The sequence below is a fragment of the Priceomyces carsonii genome (genome assembly GCF_900007245.1).
Source record: "Priceomyces carsonii strain CBS4050 genome assembly, scaffold: Debaryomyces_carsonii_scaffold_3, whole genome shotgun sequence".
Classification (NCBI taxonomy): Eukaryota; Fungi; Ascomycota; class Pichiomycetes; order Serinales; family Debaryomycetaceae; genus Priceomyces; species Priceomyces carsonii.
Window position 1 is genome coordinate 822,283 of NW_026946676.1, and position 20,518 is coordinate 842,800.

At 36.2% G+C, this 20,518-nt stretch overlaps 8 protein-coding genes across 8 annotated transcripts, besides 1 other annotated feature; 5 read left to right on the forward strand and 3 right to left on the reverse strand.

Moving 5' to 3' along the window:
- Positions 1-6: 6 nt before the first annotated feature.
- Positions 7-7,536, reverse strand: UTP20 (Utp20p; the record flags this gene model as incomplete). The annotated part of the gene is made up of 1 exon (XM_062952855.1): positions 7-7,536. One exon carries the CDS (start codon positions 7,534-7,536, stop codon positions 7-9), a length of 7,530 nt encoding a protein of 2,509 aa, XP_062809716.1.
- Positions 7,537-7,723: 187 nt separating this feature from the next.
- On the forward strand, positions 7,724-8,962 carry PRCAT00002962001 (uncharacterized protein; the record flags this gene model as incomplete). The annotated part of the gene is made up of 1 exon (XM_062952856.1): positions 7,724-8,962. The coding sequence occupies one exon, from the start codon at positions 7,724-7,726 to the stop codon at positions 8,960-8,962; it is 1,239 nt and encodes a 412-aa protein (XP_062809717.1).
- Positions 8,963-9,580: 618 nt separating this feature from the next.
- On the forward strand, positions 9,581-11,371 carry PRCAT00002963001 (uncharacterized protein; the record flags this gene model as incomplete). Its single annotated transcript, XM_062952857.1, has 1 exon — positions 9,581-11,371. One exon carries the CDS (start codon positions 9,581-9,583, stop codon positions 11,369-11,371), a length of 1,791 nt encoding a protein of 596 aa, XP_062809718.1.
- A 203-nt stretch (positions 11,372-11,574) lies between these two features.
- On the reverse strand, positions 11,575-12,774 carry PRCAT00002964001 (uncharacterized protein; the record flags this gene model as incomplete). The annotated part of the gene is made up of 1 exon (XM_062952858.1): positions 11,575-12,774. The coding sequence occupies one exon, from the start codon at positions 12,772-12,774 to the stop codon at positions 11,575-11,577; it is 1,200 nt and encodes a 399-aa protein (XP_062809719.1).
- A 1,258-nt stretch (positions 12,775-14,032) lies between these two features.
- Positions 14,033-15,694, forward strand: RET2 (coatomer subunit delta; the record flags this gene model as incomplete). Its single annotated transcript, XM_062952859.1, has 1 exon — positions 14,033-15,694. The coding sequence occupies one exon, from the start codon at positions 14,033-14,035 to the stop codon at positions 15,692-15,694; it is 1,662 nt and encodes a 553-aa protein (XP_062809720.1).
- Positions 15,695-16,670: 976 nt separating this feature from the next.
- On the reverse strand, positions 16,671-17,840 carry PRCAT00002966001 (uncharacterized protein; the record flags this gene model as incomplete). Its single annotated transcript, XM_062952860.1, has 1 exon — positions 16,671-17,840. The coding sequence occupies one exon, from the start codon at positions 17,838-17,840 to the stop codon at positions 16,671-16,673; it is 1,170 nt and encodes a 389-aa protein (XP_062809721.1).
- Positions 17,841-18,183: 343 nt separating this feature from the next.
- Positions 18,184-18,264: a sequence feature (Short protein (PRCAT00002967001, CUM65332.1) was converted to a misc_feature.).
- Positions 18,265-18,342: 78 nt separating this feature from the next.
- On the forward strand, positions 18,343-18,531 carry PRCAT00002968001 (mitochondrial 37S ribosomal protein YMR31; the record flags this gene model as incomplete). Its single annotated transcript, XM_062952861.1, has 1 exon — positions 18,343-18,531. One exon carries the CDS (start codon positions 18,343-18,345, stop codon positions 18,529-18,531), a length of 189 nt encoding a protein of 62 aa, XP_062809722.1.
- A 512-nt stretch (positions 18,532-19,043) lies between these two features.
- Positions 19,044-19,865, forward strand: PRCAT00002969001 (proteasome core particle subunit beta 7; the record flags this gene model as incomplete). Its single annotated transcript, XM_062952862.1, has 1 exon — positions 19,044-19,865. One exon carries the CDS (start codon positions 19,044-19,046, stop codon positions 19,863-19,865), a length of 822 nt encoding a protein of 273 aa, XP_062809723.1.
- Between the last annotated feature and the right edge of the window lie 653 nt (positions 19,866-20,518).

The window sequence follows — 20,518 nt, forward strand, 5'->3', positions numbered from 1 at the left end:
GTAAATTCACGAGTATTTACTCCTTTTGTTTCGATAAAAGCCATTCGCATCTCTTTCATGCTTTCTTTTTTCTCGCGAGTTCGTGTGCTTTCTTAATTTTTTCTTAGCAGCAATATCTGGAGCATTCAAAGCCAATTGAGCCCTCTTAGATTTTCTTTCCTGTCTTCGAAGAGCAATTGACTGCTTCACTCTATTATAGATATCTGTGTAGCGCGTAACTCCTACTTTCCCTTCTAGTATTTGAGTGCACTCTAATGATAAGTCAATAAGTTCTGCTTCTTTTTCGCTCTTTTTTGCATCTAATTCCGAAAAATTATATAATGCCAATAATATAAATTCAGCATAAGAAAGTAATCTATCCATTGACAATAATTGAATAAAGATAGCGCAAAACTGAATTGACGATTTCTTTGAAATAAAAGAATCCATTGATTTCGATTCATGTCTCATTATTGAGCATATTCTTGCAACAAGATAATCAACTGCATATTTGTACTTTGTCAGCTCGTCGCTTTCGTCATTATTTGAGGCCTTATAATAGTATAAAGTTTCATTTGACTCCCACATTTTGGTTACTAAGACCAAGTTCTTGACAATTTGAGTACCCAATTCCTGTGAAACTGTTGATGCTCCTAGCTGACGTAATAATCTATAAGCAATTGTTTGGATTTCGTATTCGTTAAGATAAAAATCAATAGCCTCAGAGTTAGTCAAAAGTATCCCAATTAGCCTGCAGGATATCAAGCGAACCCAAGGGTGGGGGAAGAGTAAGTTTTCAACAATAAGCTTCCAGATATTCTCGTATAATCTATCAAATATCGTCGTTTTCAATATATTCAGAAGAGATGAAAACGTACTAAGAGACGAGTATATCAATTCCCATTCAACATCAACGTTTTCATCCTTGACCGACATACGTAAGATACTTTCAATTGCCTTCAAAGCAGATTGATCCAAGTTTTTGTTTTTGTTAACTCCATATTCTGAAATGTAGATTTTATAAACGGAAAATCCACATCTTTTTAAAAGTGAGTTCGAAGACTGAGCTATCCATTTATAGCAATACGTCTCAATATCTTTCATGTCGCTATAGTCCAACTTTTGAAATATGCTGGCTATCAAAGCCGCAGCCATCTCACGGCACCTGGCTGAATCATCGTTGACTAAAACACCAGCTAGACCTATGAAGAATGAAGAAGACAATCTTCTTAATAAGTCAGCACTTGACTTCACTACAATTGAATTAATCAATTCCATTACAGATTGTCTACCGTCAGGAGTAGGGTACTCAAGATTGTGGACTAGGAACTTGAACTGTTTCTCCAACCTTCCCCTGCTCTGATCGTACTCCATCAAGAAGGTGAAATATAAGCTTCTTGCCATATCCCTTATCTCTTTAGAATGATTAACAACCATGATTTGTGATATCAGATTCATGACATCGTAGACCTCAGGAATCAAAATATGTTGGGATAAAACAGCTTTGACAAACTTGAATGCAACACCTTGCTTACTAGGTTCTTCTAAATCTGGCTGGACTCGCTCCAATATATAGCTCACGAGAGAATCTTTCAAATTAATCTCTGGTCTGTGTCTTATAACGACTGAAAGAAAACGCAAACTTGCTTGACAAATCTCGGAGTTTGTAGAAGGACTATCCTTCACTAAACTGAGACATCTTCTAGCACATGTCTTAAATGTTGCTAATGAGTCCTCTGAAAAAGGCAATTTGATTATATGGGACAATATACGCAACGTAGAGATTACGACAGCTTCGCTATCGGAATTTAAGTCACCATCTAATAGCGGTAAAAAACCTTCGAGATATGACACTGAAAGTAGAGTCTCATGTCTGGTGATAGCCGTTCTTAGTAATTCTAATGAGAACTTCTGCAATATAGAAGCATATCGAGAGAATTCAACCTCTGTTTTTGAAGGCTTCGCACTCAACTTGACCATGAAATGTTCTTCAGCCTCATTATGTTTGGGTGTCCTCTTGTTCTTCTGATTAAAAAAATCAGATGATTGTTGATGCATTTCATAACTCAAAAATAATATGTCTTTGCTCGACGACTCTGAATTATGATTCAAACCTAATGCATATTTTCTAAGTAATTCGTCAAGCTTATTTTGTATCTTTAATGATATATTTTCCAGTAATAAAAGCTTAATCGGATCAATTAATACGTGAAAATTTAAAAGTGATATATTCGAAGAAAGAATTTCACCTGAATCAAAACTTTTTTTAAACTTCACTTCCTTCATCTTACTGTGATATCCTTCAGCGTCCTTCTCTTGACCTGCAGCCCCAAAGATGTCTTCCATAATAATGTTAACTAAAAACTCAGACGATTCGTCCAAATCTCCGTGCTTCAACGAACCTTGGATCGATGTCAATAGAGAGTGTACCGTGAAACTCAAAACGTGAATCTGAGAACCCCTAGACAAAGCAGTTTTCAATTCCTTCAATAAGAATCTAAAATACCTTGCTCCGAGAAGTGTCACTATTTTACATAATGTCTTTCTGACTGCATCTCTCAACTCTTCTGACCTCGATCTTAAGACCTGACAAGTGTTAGTTAACACACCTGGAAGTTGTGATTCAATCAAATTTTCTGAAACACACATAGTCAAACAAGCCAAAGCTTCTGATAAAGGCGTCCTAGAAACTACAGTCTCATCATTCCTATGGCTTAAGCATTTTACGATGGGAGGAAATATTTCATCAATAACAAACGTGTCTAAAATGTCCTGTTCAGGCAAACTAAACAGTGTCGCAATCTCAGCGCCTGATCTCTTCGATCGAACAACTGACATTAATGCATGTGAAGTTACGACTATCAACTGCACTCTATCTTTCAATTGGTCTTGTTTATTTCTCAAATTTGCAACATACCTTTTTAACAATGCTTTATATTGATTCCACGATATGCATTTCGCCAAAAGACTCACAGTTTGTAATGCTTCATTAGCGATATTTCTGAACTTTTCATCTGTACAAATTGCATAATGCTCTATCATTGGCAAAATATAATGTGAGATGTTATTTTGTTTTAATTCATTTCCATATTCACCGACACGTTTGATGGCTCTTTGACGACGGTGCAACTGTATGTGATTAATATTTTTGAAAAAATTTGCTTCATCGTCATTATTAAATAATAAGATTTTCATATCATCAAAGTCGGTGAAATACTTTGAATATTCAACAGTGTATGCTAGAACCTCGATATATTCATTCTGTATTGTCTCATTGGGATGTTTTATTCCAATCCTCAAATTTGGCAAAACAACATCCTTGAACAAAACGATATACTTCTGTGCTAAATCTTCATTTTCTTTCCTGGAGAAACAGTCAACAAATCGTCTCAAGATATAAGACGAATTTGACCGTATGACTAGCTCGTCTTCATCTTCGATGAAATGTAACGCGCAGTAGAGAATCGGTAACCACTGTTGCGGAGAAAAATCCGAATATAGCTCTTCATTAATTTTCTTGAACGAATCCAACCTCGCTTCGAAGTCTGGCTCATTAATTCGTTTATCCGAATAGGCATTTAATCCAGATAATAAACCGGAAACAAGATATACCTCGTCAGATCTGTCGCCCAATCTATGGAAGACAGTAACCAATACCTCCCGAACACGTCTATTATTTTCAAATTTTAATAATTTGGAACAGGTGTTGTAAAGTGATTCGTTACTCTCGATAGAATACGTAGACAGCTCAATAAGAGAAGCTAAAGATTTCAAGATGCCTATCTTGATTTCCGACTCTGCGTACTTACTCTTATCTAACACCTTAGTTAGAGACTCAATTAGTAAAAGCCTAGTGCTCTCCTCATCGATGTAGGCTCCCTCGACGAGTAAGAGTAATAGTTTAGTTGCCCTCGAAACCACTTCATTATCGCTTGAAGTTTCTAATATTTCAGGCAAACTCTCTAAAAGAGCTTCCACTAAAATACCCAAGAAACCATAAAAACTCTCGAAAGTGATGTCATTCTTCTCTAGTGCTATAGATGAGAATTCTAAAACACTGCATAGAACCGAATTTTTTGCCTTTGTTGAAAGCAACAGTACCATCGCTTTACCGCAAGCGAAATCGTCAATACATAGAAAACGGATTGCATTTGAAGACAGTACCCATGTAATCATCATGTTCATGAGAGATGATGGTTGCTGCAAATTTTCATCTCCAAATTTTAATAACCGAGGTGCAACTAATAATTTATAAATTGGGCTTATATATTTTTCCCAATCATAGTGCTCCCCCATGAGCTTGAAAAGCTCTGAAAAGCACCTCATTCCGGTTTGTCTAATATTCTTCGAACTCTTTTCCATAATAACTGTATATTCTCCATCTGAAATCACCTTTTGGGCAATAATTAATGAATAAATAAGGGGATTAATGGAGTATTCCAAAACGTTTTTGAACTTGAACCCTAAAACATCGTAAATCTCACTCAAAAGATTAACAAATCCGCTTACCTTTCTCAACAATGATTCGGTGATTTCACCTAAAACGCCTTTTTCAAAATATGTCGAATATCCAAGTTTACCGGCTCCAATTTCAAGAAACTGAATGATATGAGCATCCAGAAACATAGGTAATACGTTCATGGCTGCGAATTTTTTACCTGCTTTACTATTACTCTTTGTTGAGCCCTGCGCACGACCGAATAATATATGAAGCACTACTGGCATGAGCTCATCTATGTCAGATGGATCTATCGTAGATTCAGATTCAGATTCAGTATTCAGTGTGGCAAATTTGGCAATCTCATCTTTGAAAGTAGTGTCATCAAGCAAGTTCACCAAGCTATCCCTATGCTTATTGATAGCTGCAATTTTCCAATTGAATAAAACGTTTAGCGCAACAGTTTGCACTTCCTTTCTTTTGTTACTTAACAAAAACAAAATATGTAGATAAAGTTTCTTTCGTTCGTCGATTTTATTCAATGCTTTGAACTTAGTAAATAATCCAGCCAATTTTGTGCGATCTTTTACTGTCCAAGAATCTCCCAGGTCAGTCAATTCTTCATCGTTTGTTTTACCTGAGAGGAGATAAACCAAATTATTTGAATGACTTTCTGCAACAGAAGGGACAGCTGACAATGTGTCCAATGCGCGAGATCTCATTAAAGTACTATATTCGTTTTCAGCTTCATGAGTAGAAAACTCAATTAGGGCAAATTCAAGAGGCGAGTCATATTTGAAAAATACAGTATCATCCAAATGTTTCAAAGTATCTCTTAGTTTGCTTTCATCCTGCTGCCAACTAAGTAAAGTTGAAGCAGAATTCAGTGATGCCGGTACCTCCTCAAATTGTGTAGAGTAGGACATAGTCAAGAAACAATTAGCTAACTTCCATATCGTATCTGAGCTTGATCCATGAATGGATATTAAAATCTCGTTTGCAGCATCCCAAGATGGTTGAAACTTATTAGACAAAAGTCCAAATGAAAAGTTTGCTGCTAAATCAATTTCAAACATCGATATTGTAGAATCAGACAGTAAATATGCCGCTAAAGTACGACCTCTTGAAATTATATCTCTCCCCGAACTTATCGTTAACGGTATTTCCTCAAGTATTCGAACTTGAGATAATACGAACGGGACGGAATTTTCCTTCAAGATGCAAATGTTCTCTAGAAGAAGAATCGATTGATATCTAAGGTCATGGTTTGGAAGAGAAAGGTTTGAAGTGGTTTGTTCAATGAGACCTTCATACTCTTCCAATACTAGCTTCTTGATTGAAGGACAAGATTTTATGAAACGAGAAAACGAAGATATAAATTTACTCGATTTTCGAAGGTCCCCATAATTTGATAAAATACTCAAAAAGAGACGTGACGCATGTGTTTGATCGTCAAGATTTTTTAGTAAAACTTCGAGATTGATAGCTATCACCTCAGACCAGGTTTTCGAATGATTTTCTACAGCACTTACGCATTCGAACAAATCAACTAGATAACTTGTGTCATTGTCCTTAGCGTAAACACAGTAATTAAGAAGCGTGAGCCTCCAATAGGTTTCAAGTAAAGCATCATCGGTTAAGGAACCCCGGTTCAATTTCAAGTACTTTTTAATCTCTCCGTAGCAAATCTCCAGTATTTCCAACGCCTGTATATCATCTATGTTGGATTCCAGTAATCTACTCAAGAGTAGGGATAGCTTGATTATTTCCGATGGTCTCATAAGAGATGTATTAACAAACTTCTGTAAAAACTTTATAATTCCAAAACTCATGAACTTTGATCTAGCTATGTCTAAGCCAGCTTCAACAAATGATAAAAAGTGGCTTCCATTATTTAATGTTTGCATAGACGCAAAAAGATTAGCATGAACTGGAGTCATTTCTTGTATACTACAATTCCTGAATTCAAGAGATATCAAAAAAACTAAAGAATTCATCAAATCGACACTCTCTTTATGACTGTCAGAAAAAAGAGTACTGATTTTAGCTATCAATGATTCCGTCACAACCAATATATCTTTCCAATTAACGACCTTTTTCCCTGAATCTGCAAAGACTAAAGCCGACAAAACTTGGCAAATAGACAAAATGGAGTCTAAATCATTTGAATTCACTAACGTCACAGACATTTCATTCAAAACGAGCTCATATACCAGTTCGCATGGTCTTTCATCACCATGATGCACAATATCTAACATGATATTCGAGAAAATAGAGGTTATTGCTGGCTCTTTATTAGATAATGCAACTCTCAAAATTTCAGATATAATAATCGTCATTTTCGAATGGAATGATCCTCTAGTGCTTTTTATGGAATCACTAAACAAAGTGACTAAAGACTCTCGATAGTTCACATTTTCCTTAACTGATTTCATATTGACTTCGAAGCAAAAAGTCACAAACTGGGAGAGACTTTCTCTTTTGAGTTTTCTTATTAAAAATGAAAGAGCCTCTGCACAGAATTTGGAAATATACGTTCTCTTCGAAATCTCAAACAAGGGAAGGACTAATCGAAATGTAGGTATAAGATCTTTACAAAGGACTCTCGCAAGATATTTGAATGCAAATGCCAAGCAATTAAAAGTCCATTCCAATACGTTAGATGAATTTCTTGAGTTTTGGGAATCATTTGGACTTATAGATAAAGATATTTTGGTTAACAATTCCAAAGTACTGGGATAAAATACCATAAAATCTTCCCCTAAATCATGAATAAATTGCGCTAATAATTCCAACAACGGCTGTATGGAGTTAATGTCATTGCGTTCAATATGCAAAAAAAGGGCATCAAATATGCGACCTTTATGATGTATGACTTGTGCTAACGTATAGCAGTAGGGTTCTACTGTAGCCAAAAAAGTAGTAAAGTTTTCACTAAGATTCACTTCTTTCCAATGTTCTAAGGTAGACAAGAAGTGGGATGATTCGACGTTATCATATACTTTCACACCAAGCAGTAAACTTGGCTCTATCTTGATCGACTCAACCCTTTCTCTAAATGACAGAAAGGCATGTCTTCTATTAGAGTGAGTTGACTTCACCTTCTTAACCTTCCCCATATGATTTTGTTACAGTATGATAGTTTTAAATGTTTGTTCTTGAGCAGGTCATTTTTGACCTCATCTCAAAAAACTTGTATCGTTAAAATCAGTGCTACAAACCACTTGAACACATGGAATTAAAATTAAAGCATATAGAAACTAAAGCATATTTAAAGGCATAAGCTGGAAGGATAACTTCGAGAACATGTCTAGACGGGAATCAGATAAGACACCTCTAATAAATAGAGATGTACCTGAGAGTCCCTTAATTGTAGATGGTGATAGAAGAAACGAAGATGACGCGACCAATCGTCAACCTCAACAGGGTACAAGAGCAGGATCCAATTACATATCCCAATCTAAAATAGGTTTGCAAAGAACCAGCAGAACATCTCAAAAGCTTAAAATCTTACCTGAAAATCCTCCGAATCTAGATGATGATGCAACGGATAATGGTGTTTATTCTCAGGTCACCAGGATAAAAGATACGCCGGCTAGAAAGGATGCTGAGATATTAGGAAAGCTGCATAGGGATCTTTTGCCAAGAGTAACAGCATATTGTACTTGTGGGTCCTATAAAATGAAGGATTTGTTGAGATGGTTAAAAGATAGGAAGAGAATTCACAATACAAATCCGAAATTGTTCGATGAGTGTCTTTATACTCCTTTCATGTTTAAAGATTGGAGAGGAGAACAAGACGCCCAACACCAGCTAATACGACTTGCAGATGAAGGTGGCGAGATAGATATTGGTAAAAAAAGTGATTTGTTCATATTCGAATATGGTGTTATTGTCATGTGGGGCTATACTGTCAAAGAAGAATCAGCCTTCTTAGAGGATCTCGCTAGATTCGAGAGCGAGAAACTATCTCTGGAAGACGTGCAAATAGAGGAATTCAATTATTATATCACTGCCTCATACCAACCCCGTATATATAACGACTTTATCTCGTTGCGGGATGATAGCAATTACATGCTAAAGCTCTCCATCTCTCATGCGTTGTCTCAATCGGTTAAGATATCCTTGTTTGAAGAGCTCGTGGACAACACCATCGAAGACACCCAAGATATCCCTCATCAAGTAGCACAGACAGGAAAGGTCGAAATGAATAGGGATGAGATAATGAAATCTATTGGAGAGCTCTTCATTTTACGTATAAATATAAACTTACATGGTTCAGTACTAGATTCGCCGGAACTAATGTGGGCAGAGCCGCACTTGGAACCGATATACCAGGCTACACGGGGTTATTTAGAAATCAATCAGCGAGTGGAATTGTTAAACCAGCGACTCGAAGTTATCTCCGACCTATTGCAGATGCTTAAAGAACAACTTGGCCATTCTCACGAGGAGAATTTGGAATTCGTTGTCGTACTTCTTGTAGGAGTTGAGGTACTAGTAAGTGTCGTCAATATGATTGTAGATATTTTAACTTACAAATAAACATACGGTGCTGATGTCGTAATATAATCTTAAGAGAAACTGGCTTCAAACTTCGCTTGAGCAAACTATTCACAGCTACAAATTTTTCGATTGTCTCAGAATATACATTACATCATCTCGCTTTCTGTTTTTCTGCAGCAAAATTTTCGCGCACGGGCCACACTTGTGGCAAATCGTAGTCTCAATGTACGGTACCGGATTTAAGTTGGTAGTGGCAAAGTGATAGTTTTTTGAAAAATAGCAAGCTTGAAGTGGCGAATGACCTCGTCTAGGTAATTTACCACTCCCAAAACGGATACTTGCCACGATAGATTCTTGCGAAAACAACTCCTGCAAGAATCAACTATATCTGATATAGTATTTCATTAGAAGCGGCATGGGAATCTAAAAGTAGAGTTTTCTAAAGTTATAAATAATATTGGAGAGGAATATTTCTATACGATTTGAAAGTGTTTGAAAATATTGGAGAACGTTGAAGAAAAGGTTAGATCATCTATTTAGAAGAACCAAAGACTGAAGAGATTAAAGCTGTATTGTGAAAGACTGTAAGAACGAAATAAGGCTTGTTTCAAATACTTCTATAGATAGATTATTTGGACACTTCGGCTGTCGTATATCATGGTCGACGAAAGGCCTAAGAAAACGGCCAGATTGGCCAGTCCTCAGCTCCAGCGAGTGAATGGTCAGAGATATGGGCCCTCGCTCACCAGAACTTCATCACTTGATCCTAACTTCATACGCCAGAACTATGATCTTGCTAATACGCCAGTCAAATTGGTGATGAACAATAATTTAATGTGTATGACAGAAAATTGGACGGAGGAAGAAAAAAAATTGGAAAGAAGACTAGTGAGATTTTCATTTTACAGAGAGGAACCAACAGTGTATCTGATCGACTTTAATTCTATAAAAAAGAGTGAATTTACTCACAACGCACCTATTATATCTTGCATTTATTGGAAAGAGAAAGGCTTCCACATTGTAACATCTGTTGATGTAATATTAATATTGGAATATCTTGTTCAAGAGAGCTTTTCCATCGAAGAAAAGAATCGGATTAGACGTAATCTACAGTCATTGAAACCATATACTATATCGAGAACGAGCAAACAATGTCACAGATTTTTTTTGGCGTTAATGAATATGGAAGACCCTAGACCTAGAAATATCGAAAAAGATTTGAAGGTTTTTAAATGGGATGTATTATATGATGCAATAAGCAAAGTAATGTCAAAGTATTCAACAAATGTTACCCATGAAGATTTGACTTCTCAGAGTTTGCAACCTCCATTAGCCACAGAATGTGGCAAAATTAAGCCCGGGGCTAATTTTCTCAAGAATGAACAAGATATTAAAGACTCACAAGAGATCAGTAAGCTTGACTCTCCAGATGCTATGGCAGTCGACGATGAATTTTTGCCATACGAAAGATTAAAAGTCTTAAGGAGAAAAATGTACAATGGTTCACATCAATCAAATAACTTGCATCACAATAAACTTTTCCAACATGCTCTTAAACCTTCTAATGTCGTGCCGCTCAAAGATGAGAAGCAAGGTGAAATTGACAAAGAAGAAAGAGATGAATTGAGGGACTTAATGGATATCGATGATACTGCGCAAGATTCTTCTCGTCCTTTGTCGAACCAATCGACATCAAACAGAGGTTCTTCAGAGTCGCTTACTAAATCTAATGATTCTACAATATCGGCCGAGGCTTCTGGGTCAGGCTCTGGATCTGATTCAGTTTCAAGTTCGAATGACTTGAAATCTAGCTCTGATTCGAACTCACATTCATACGACTCATCAAGTCACTTATCTTCAAACATATTTAGTAGTAATGGATCTAGTATGAAAGGACTGAATATTACGTCAGGAGACAATAGTGTTGGAACTCTTAGAAAGTTAAATCAGCATGATCAGAATATTAATAATTTCACAACAGATCAAAGCCAAAGGGTATTTGGAGGCAATCAGCCTAAAAAAGATCAATTTAAATCGGAGTACTATAAATATCCAGCCCAATCTCAGCTTTATCTGTTGGCTCCCTTTACAAACGGTACCAGGTATGACAAACTTAGTACTAATAACGTCAACTTGCATAATACAGAGGGTACGATTATGGAACACGAAAGTGATCCAAAGAATGTCAAGTTACCTTCTTTGGAAAGGAGCATTCAAAATCAAGCACTTTCTGATTGCGCAAAGCTTCACCTCCCACCAATAATATCTACGCTGCAAGCCTTTCCTTTACCAGGGCCTAAGCAAATTGATAATATTGTGAAGAAACCTCCTAGGGACAGCTCTTCTTCGATGAAAGAGATGCAGAACTTGGTGAAATCTAATCAGCAAAATTGGAGAAAGCGAAAGCAGGTGGAAACGAAAGAAGAAGACAATTTGACGATGAATTAATGAGGCTGCAAAGAGAAAGGGTTAAATCAGCAAATGGGAAAATAGAAAAAAAAGTGGAAAGTAGATCTTAGAATAGAAAAGCGAAAACATAGTTAACATATAAAACAGAAAAGCTAAAACATTGTGTGAGATGAGAGCGTGAAATTTAGTCAGAAAAATGGGCGATATTTATTTACTTGTCATAGAAATAGTATAATGTATATTTACCTTTTAGAAATCTTATTGACTGTATCTTCAAAGTTAGGAGTACTTTGAAACTCTGGGCGTTCACCTTTCTTAACTGTCACGTAGCTCAAGTAGTCAGAGGAATTAGTCCTCTGTTTTTGCGATTGAGAGCGAGAAAACAATTGGGAATCGATAGAATATGCAGCTGAAGTCTTTGATTGCAAAAGAAGCCGTCTAGCACCGATAACCTTAACGAAATCCAGCTCTTCCAAAACCAATCTGCGAAAGATTTCGGCAGTTTTTATAGTTATGCCATGTAAAAACCCTCCAGTAGCTCTTAAATATTTCAAGAATCTATTGGTCGTGACTTGATCTTCAAGTTTAACCTTGGGTATAGGCACAACTGGTTTATCCTTCTGAATCACCGAATTGTGCTTTATGACACAATTTTGAAGATCATAGGGTCCATTGACCTCTATTGCTAAGAGATTTTTCCTGCTAATGATAATTTCCTCATTCTGAGAAACATCTATGTTGTAGACTGAACCACTTCCAACTATGCCAACGTCGCCTCTCCCACTTAAAAGAGTATAGCCCGCATTATTCCACTTAAATAAACCAGTAAGCGTTCTCCCGGGAATCTTGAAGGTTTTAGCTAGCTTTGAAGATATAGTTTTTGGAAAAGTGTGTAAGGTAATATTCAAAGAGTTACCCGTATAAGCTTGTAAAGCATCTTTATTTATAATAGCCCAATCTCTAAACCCATTTAAATGTATCGAGGCAAAGGTTTTGTCCTCAGGATTTCCGAAAATTGAAAAGTTTCTGGCTATTGCTGATACTAAAATAGAAAACGGAGATGTTGCAGTCAACCTTTGATAGCTCGAGGGGATTCTTCCATAAAGATAGCGTTTAAATGGACTTATGATTTCCAATGATGACAGAACGCTAGGCGATGAGATTTGTCTGAAACCGTATATTGATAATAAGGATCCTCTTCTCACGTACACTGGTACAGATGGAGGAGAGTTGATTGACAACACAGAAGGAGGATTACCTAGAGCTTTGAAAATCGCAGACTCCAATGCATGCTGGTCTGGTAATGTTTCAGAAGCTTTCACGTCATTGACATCTAATGGTTGATTGGGAATGGGAGGTACTAAGGACGTTGAAGACAGAGCTATGCTTATATTCCTTAAAGAGCCTATGCTCCTTAATTGTCGCATGCTTTGCATTTTCATTCTAAAAACACTGCTTTCGAGTACAGTTTTTCATCCTGCGATTTCTCGGTTATAAACCGAGAAACTGATTTGATAGTCCTCTAAAAGAAGAAAATACTAAACATTTCGAATGTCTACCGTGAAAATAGATTAAAGGAACAGAAAAGTATACTAGCGTGGAATTTATATAGAGGTGACTACCTCTTAGAGCTTTCTCGGTTTCTATTAAAGTAATAGATGTGGAAGTGCACTGTATTGATCCTTTCTTCGGAATCCAACTGGTCCACAAGAGGCACTGTAACAGAAAACGGACCAAAGCAATTCTTCGTCAAATTGATATTGAACCATTTGCAACACTTCATAGTATTCTACGCTATGGTTGCTATTGAACCATTGAGAAGTTAAGGGAGTCGAAAACAGTTGTTAAAAGAGGAACTTTTGCATTGGGGTGATTCTCCTTGAATACTTAAACACTTGAGCACTTGAACACTATTTGTAATTTACTACCCTCTAGATTCCTCAGTAGAATATATTACTCTACCTTATTATTCTACTTTGTTACTCTACCTTAGAGCGAATTTCACTCTTTACATATAAATTTGCAACATTCCTTTCATGGTGGCATCAAGGATGGTTTCAACACGTCTTCACACAGCTATTGAGCTGCAACTTGGTAACATACTGACGATGTTGCAAACATGCGTCGACGCATTCTGTAGGAAACTATATAAATAGGGAACAGGTACAATAGATCTGGAAACTAGAGAAGAAATTAATACTAACGCGCTTAATAATAAACTATAGCATATATAGTATCTTTTCAGAAGTACCCTCAGCTCATTCAGTTTGTGTGTTAGCTCATCGAGCAACTGTAGACAGATCAAAGCATGGCAGAAGCTATTTCTTTTCAATTTATAATTCTTTTTTTCTTTTCTTTTTGAAAAAAAAAATCACTTCATTTCATATGGTTCTTTCCAAATGACTTACCAAAGATGACTCATCAATCAATTCTTCCTATAGCGTCTCTGACCATTTTCCTTTCCTTATTTTATGTCTCAGCTTCGACGTGTTCGCCATAGTTCCAAATCGATGCGAGGTCTCGCTTTGGATCACACACTACCAGCCATGGCGAGATTTTAGTTGACACGAATCAACCGACGATGTTTATCAATTCAAGTCACATTCGATTGTTTTGAATTAACTAGGCACATCAGGTCCTAATTGGTGTAATTGATCATTTCAATCAACCGAATTAGAACTACCGAAAAGTTTGTGGATAATGGTTGTGTTAGCTGCTTCAATATGTACTCGTGGTGGTAAGCCATTGTTATCGAGACAGTTTAGAGATTTAAAGAGAGATAGAATTACCGCTTTATTGGCAGACTTCCCAAGTTTAATATCTAACTCGACAAGTCAACACACCACTGTTGAAAATGAACATGTTAGGTATGTTTATCAACCTTTAGAAGAATTTTACATTGTCCTTTTAACAAACAAGACGTCAAACATTTTGCAAGATATTGATACATTACACTTATTTGCCTCCACTGTTAGTAATATGTTAAGGTCTATTGACGAAAGGGAAATATTTGATAGTGCTTTCGAAATTTTGAGTGCTTTCGACGAAATCATTAATTTAGGGTTTAAAGAAAACTTAACGCTTTCTCAGGTCCAAACATTTTTAGAAATGGATTCTCACGAAGAAAAAATTCAAGAGATTATTGAGAGGAACAAGGAGTTGGAAGCTACGGAGGAAAGAAAAAGAAGAGCAAAAGAAATTCAAAGAAAGGAATTGGCTAGGAAGAACTTGGAGCAATTTCCTTCTTCTTCATTTGGTTATGACTCGCAACAGACTCAATTAACTCAATCATATCAACCCAGTTATCAGCCAAGCCCAGTAATCGAAGATTCATTGCAGAGCCGCCAACCGAACTTGTCAAAACCCTTGGGACCTAAAGGGGGAGGATTACAACTTGGAAAGAAGACAAATAGAGTCGTTGATCATACCCAGCCTCTACTCAGCACCAATAACATAAATTTCCATCATGAAACGCCTAGCAAAATCATCAATAACGCAGCAGCTGTTGTTCCACCATCTGCACAGTCAAGTCAAAGACCCTCTGAAAGTGTGTCTCCTGCCCCAACATCGCAACCTGTGGCTAACAATGGTATCTTAATCATCGTTAATGAAAAGGTTTCGGCTCTGCTCAACCGTGACGGATCTGTAAGTCAATCTGAAATAAAGGGTGATTTGCATCTTCGGATTAACGATCAAGAATTATCAAATTCGAAAATTTTATTAAAAACAGGTGATAAGGCATCAGGAATTCAATATAAGACTCATCCAAATGTGGATCGTAATTTATTTACATCTCAAGGTATAATTGGATTAAAAGATAAATCCAAGTCATTTCCATCAAATGATCAAGCTTTAGGTGTCTTAAGGTGGAGAGCTACTGGTAAGCCCGATCAAACAGACTTTATTCCATTATTAGTAACAGCTTGGGTCAGCGTAGATGGTGGAATCGCAAATGTAACATTGGAGTATGAGTTGACTTCTGAATTTCTCGAACTCAATTTAACTAAGGAAGCAAATCAAACCTTGATCAATGATCTTGAAATTGTACTTCCTATCACATCACCTTATATTGATGGTGATATTTCATATGAAGTAACTGAAGATGAAACGATCTTTAATGTTCCTCTGATTTCAACAGAAGAATGCCAGGGTTCTTTTGAGTTCACGATTCCTGTTTCTGACGAAGATGCTTTGTTCCCTATTGAAATAAGATTTAACGTCACAAATACCAGCGCTAATGAAGGCGATACGTCATTGGGTAAAGTTCAAGTTTTAGATGTTGTACTGAATAATGAGGATGAAGAATCGTTACCATTTGATTTACATATGAATATGAGCTCTGAGAGGTACTTAATTAGCTGAACCCTAGAGTATTTTGGCAAAAATGAATCTTATGGATGATTTACTTGTATAAACACCAATATTTACTGCAATCTTTATCGTAAAGTAACGAGCGTTTAAGCTCATATTACTTTGTAAGTCCTCTCATATAATGGCTTTCAACAGATGACTCTATATAGACCTCTAAATAAGAAGAGAAACCCCGTTCAGGGCATGAAACGACTCCGATCCTAAAGTTATGTGAATCATTCATTATTTCATAGCCTTTTAGCGCTAACTCAGTCAATCTTCCTTCACTGGGCCCTTTATACGACTACGACATTAGGAGGGTTTAAGTTTCAGTAATAAACGCAGTATTTTAAACGCTTGCCATGCGAAACCCTTAATTCATGGACAGTATGTTCTGGAGTGGTATCGCTTTAAAGTTCATGTTGAAATTATGGATATGGGACATTCCAAAGCTGTTGTTCTAAAAATCCACTATCGTTTAATATTTAAGATTCATATGCTTCGAAATTTTTCAAATTCTTGACTGTCTGGAAACTATATCACTCTTAAAATCTTCTATATACGCATTAGTAGAGTTTAGGCTGAAACAAAAAAAAAGTGTTTCTTGTAGTCCCGGAAGGTCTACCATGATTATATCAAGCACTAAACCATATAACCGTCGATTAATGCAACGAAACTACTGCGCATCTGAACTAGATATCCCATTAGGTCATTAGCAGAAAGCTAGGCTGATGTACCTCTCAATCTGCAATTCCTTAGCTTCTTTATAGTGCTTCAAGTTCACATATCTATTTGTGATAGTTCTCAAAAGTTCTATGTGCACCATAATATGGCTTGTATCATTTTCGATTTGAAATGAAAGTCCTATTTTAAAGTTTAGCATTTGACATCGTGCTACGGCTATTAAACTTTCAGCTCTTATGTCAAGCAAGTACTACTAATATTTCGTGAAATTGATAGATATGCCGGATATCTTCCATATTCAGTCTCAGAAGAAAATTCCCAATTTTTCCTTTATCTCTTTAATTGTTGCTTCAGGATCTGTCAATATTGACCATGGGGTATCAATTGCTCGAGTGCTTGATAATTGTAATGTAGGTTTCAACATCAATGTACCAGTGACTTTATTGTCGATCACAATGAACAATGGTCGACCATTTCTAAATGTCCTATTTTTCATTTGGAATTGAGCCAACCATGCGTCCCGCCAAAGGAGCGAAATATTGTCAATTAGGAGTAGTTTGAGAGTGGGAAATAAAAAAACAGTTTCTACTTTCGAGTGCCTGCCCATTATCAAAGCAAAATCGAATTGTTGTAATTCAATGGATTTTAAAGATGACTTGTTCAAAGTTAAAATTCTGTGGACCAAGTGTCCAAAATTGTGAAGAATCTGTTTTCTTGGGTGATTGAATTTGTCAAATTTCCTTACAATTGAAGAGTTGAAGTAATTTGCAGCTAAATTGTCGTAGTCTTCATCTATACGAAAGCTACCAAGTAAAAAAATGCTGTGAATCTTTGACTTTACAATTGGCCTTGAAGACGTTATTTTGATATTTTGAAGACTAAAATTGAAATCCTTGATAGAATCAAGTAAATTTATTTGCTCGATTATAGATTCGAGAGTATATCGAAATCTAAGATTCGTGCTAAAAGTTGTCTCAAGGTGTAACTCAAAGCTTGTTAAGGAACTTGGTGCATTCAACAAGTACTTAGTTATTGAGCCTGAATGCGAACTAATTACTAGAGTTCGAAGACCCAGAAGGCTTTGTAAGTTATCAAGTATCAAATCTTCCGAAACTTGGTCCTTAAACAGAAAGTTAACGAGAAATCGTTTTTGTGGAACACTGTCTTCTATACTTAGCACCCTTATTCTTTGTTGAATAAGGCAGTTGGATGCTATTTTTTTCAATAGTGACTTTCCTGGGGACGATTTGCTTTTATTTTTTAGTATTAATGGCTTCAAAGTATATATCATGTATTCAAATTTGTAGTATAAGAACTTACACGTATACAACATCGAGAGCAAATCCCCAAAATGAGAAGCCTTGGACTGATATGATTCAATATGGACAAAATAGAGAATTCGTGCTATCAACTCTTCAGGTAACTGTAATATAGAGAACATATTGCTTTGATACCATTGCATTGTTTGATTCATCGATATTGCGCATATATTTTGCAACTCTTTGTAAAATTACCTTAAAAACTTTCAGAAACCTTTTCAAAATTTTATGACTCTTAGTTGTCTAATACTACCTTAGTATCTGCTTAATATTATTCTTTGTTCATTTCACTTTCGTTTACCAATCTGTTTGTGGCTGAAGTTTCCCCATCATAGACATGCATCTATATATTAGTGCTGGTATGCAGTCCCGAGATTCGAATTGTTCACTCTTCATTGGAGTCTTTCGGATAGTTACCATGAGGGAATATTCTTTTGTTACTTCTTTATAAGACAAACAAAAAGAAAGAAGAAGTAGATTAGCCCAATTAAAGGAACAATGAGAGTGTCATTCAGATTATTTAAATACACCCCTCTGATAAAATTCGTGGGCGGTCCTCACCTCGCTCCCAGTAAGTGAATATAATATTTCCCCAGCATAATAATTCATATACTAACTGAAACAGAAAACTATTCGCATGCTTCCAAACCACATCCGATGGACCCTAATCCCAAAACAAGCTCGTCAGGAAGTTCAGGTTCCTCTTATATCAATAACAATCCTATTGATCCTAAAGAGGGTGAGGTATTTTCGAGAGCTGAATTACCTACAAGGTTCAGATACAAGCCAATAAAGGATAGTGAAATTGATAATGTCAATCAAGGTGGAGCTGAACTCGTTTTTTGATCAGACTCAATCTTATAAATCTTTAATAGCAAAGAATGTTATTATACATACCCTGCTCCTAAAATGATTTGATGGGCTCTACCCACAGAAACTATAGGTGTGACTATTAATTGATCTACGTTTTGGTGATGGAGACCTTTGTTATTATTCTTTGTCAACTTACACTTGATTAATCGTTGGTTTGTTTGTATATTTCGATGTTCTTTTATTATTTTTTATTTAGAGTGAAAATCAGTGATGCATGAGGAACAGAAAGATCCTTAAATTGTGTTAATTCATGTCATAGATAGTATTCAGTTATTGTAAATAAGTCTACTCCGTTGTATCTTTTGTTGGAACAGATATCTCGATTACGTAATCAAAAGTTTAGAGTGTTCGCCACTCTCACTATTGATACTGGGATTAGAGACGAAGACTTCTTCTTATATAGATAGAATTAAGGGCCAATTATTCGTTTACAACTAAGCGAGACGTATTGTTTATAATTGCTTGAAAATTCACTGCAACTGAACATGAATCACGATCCATATAGCTGGGGAAGGCCTAGTAACGAAACTTATGGCCACTATAATAAAGATATAGCAAATGCGTCATTACATGAAGACCAGGCTTCAGCGGCAGACTTTCCCAAAATGCACACTCAGCAGCCAATTATCACCGGAACATCAGTAATTGCCTCCAAATTTAAAGATGGTATTATTATGGCGGCCGATAATATGGGATCATATGGTTCTCTCTTGAGGTTTAACGATATTGAAAGATTAATTAAAGTTGGTTCGGAGACAATCGTTGGCATATCTGGAGATATTTCTGACTTGCAACAACTTGAAAGAATTTTAGATGAGTTAGAAATTGAAGAAGAGGTTTATGATAGCGACGGTGGCCACAATTTAAAGGCACCTCATGTGCATGAATACCTTTCTAAAGTAATGTACAATAGAAGATCTAAAATGAACCCTTTATGGAATGCAATAATTGTTGGAGGATTTAATGATGATGGATCTCCATTCTTGAGATACATTGACCTTTTGGGAACGACCTATGGCTCGTCTACCATCTCTACCGGATTTGGAAGTTATCTTGCTGTTCCTCTTTTAAGACAATTGATTCCAAGCGATCCCGACTATGAAAAGGTTTCTGAAGAAGAGGCTAGAAAGTCGATTATGAATTGTTTAAGAGTGTTGTATTACAGGGACGCGAGGTCCTCAGATAAGTTTTCTCTAGTTACAATCAAATCGGGTGAGCCATTAAAGTTTGAAAAGAATTTAAAGGTTGAAGATCAAAAATGGCGCTTCGCAGCGGATATTAGAGGTTATGGCAGTAAACAGCTCTGATGATGGTGGCGTCAATAGCATTCTCTTCGACTGTTCCATAATTATATATACGACATAAATTGTATTTTTTTTTTGCTCTTTTGGCTAGTATATTTCTTTTTTTAATTCCATCAAAGGAAAATCTGGAGGATCATTTGTGTCAAACAAGGTTCTTTCCACTTTGATGGGTATGTAGAATATATAAACTGAGGTCTAGCATAGTGCTCTTTTAAATTATAATCTCTAAAAACATTGACGCATCTAGAAAAAACAATGGAGTTTGAAGTATTTAGGTTTTAATGGAGACTGAGTTATACCTATCTCCCTCACTTTTACAGGATTTTATTGAAGTAGTCGCATATAAATAGCAAAATGTATTATTGTAAATAGGGTTATTAACTTCTATATCGAGCAGGTTTAGTAGGCTGCTCCATAACTTTTTCTAAGGGTGATGCGGTGGCTCAATGGTAGAGCTTTCGACTCCAGATCGAAGGGTTGCAGGTTCAATTCCTGTCCGTGTCAATTCCTTCTCATTTTTTCAATTTTTTTTTTTGCCAAGTTACTACTTTAGGTCTTTTATGCACCGGACTATGTATGGAACCAAAATTCTTCTGAATTCACAGTGAGTGGAGGGAATCTTTCGTTACTCTTCACTTGCATTGAAATATTTAGAA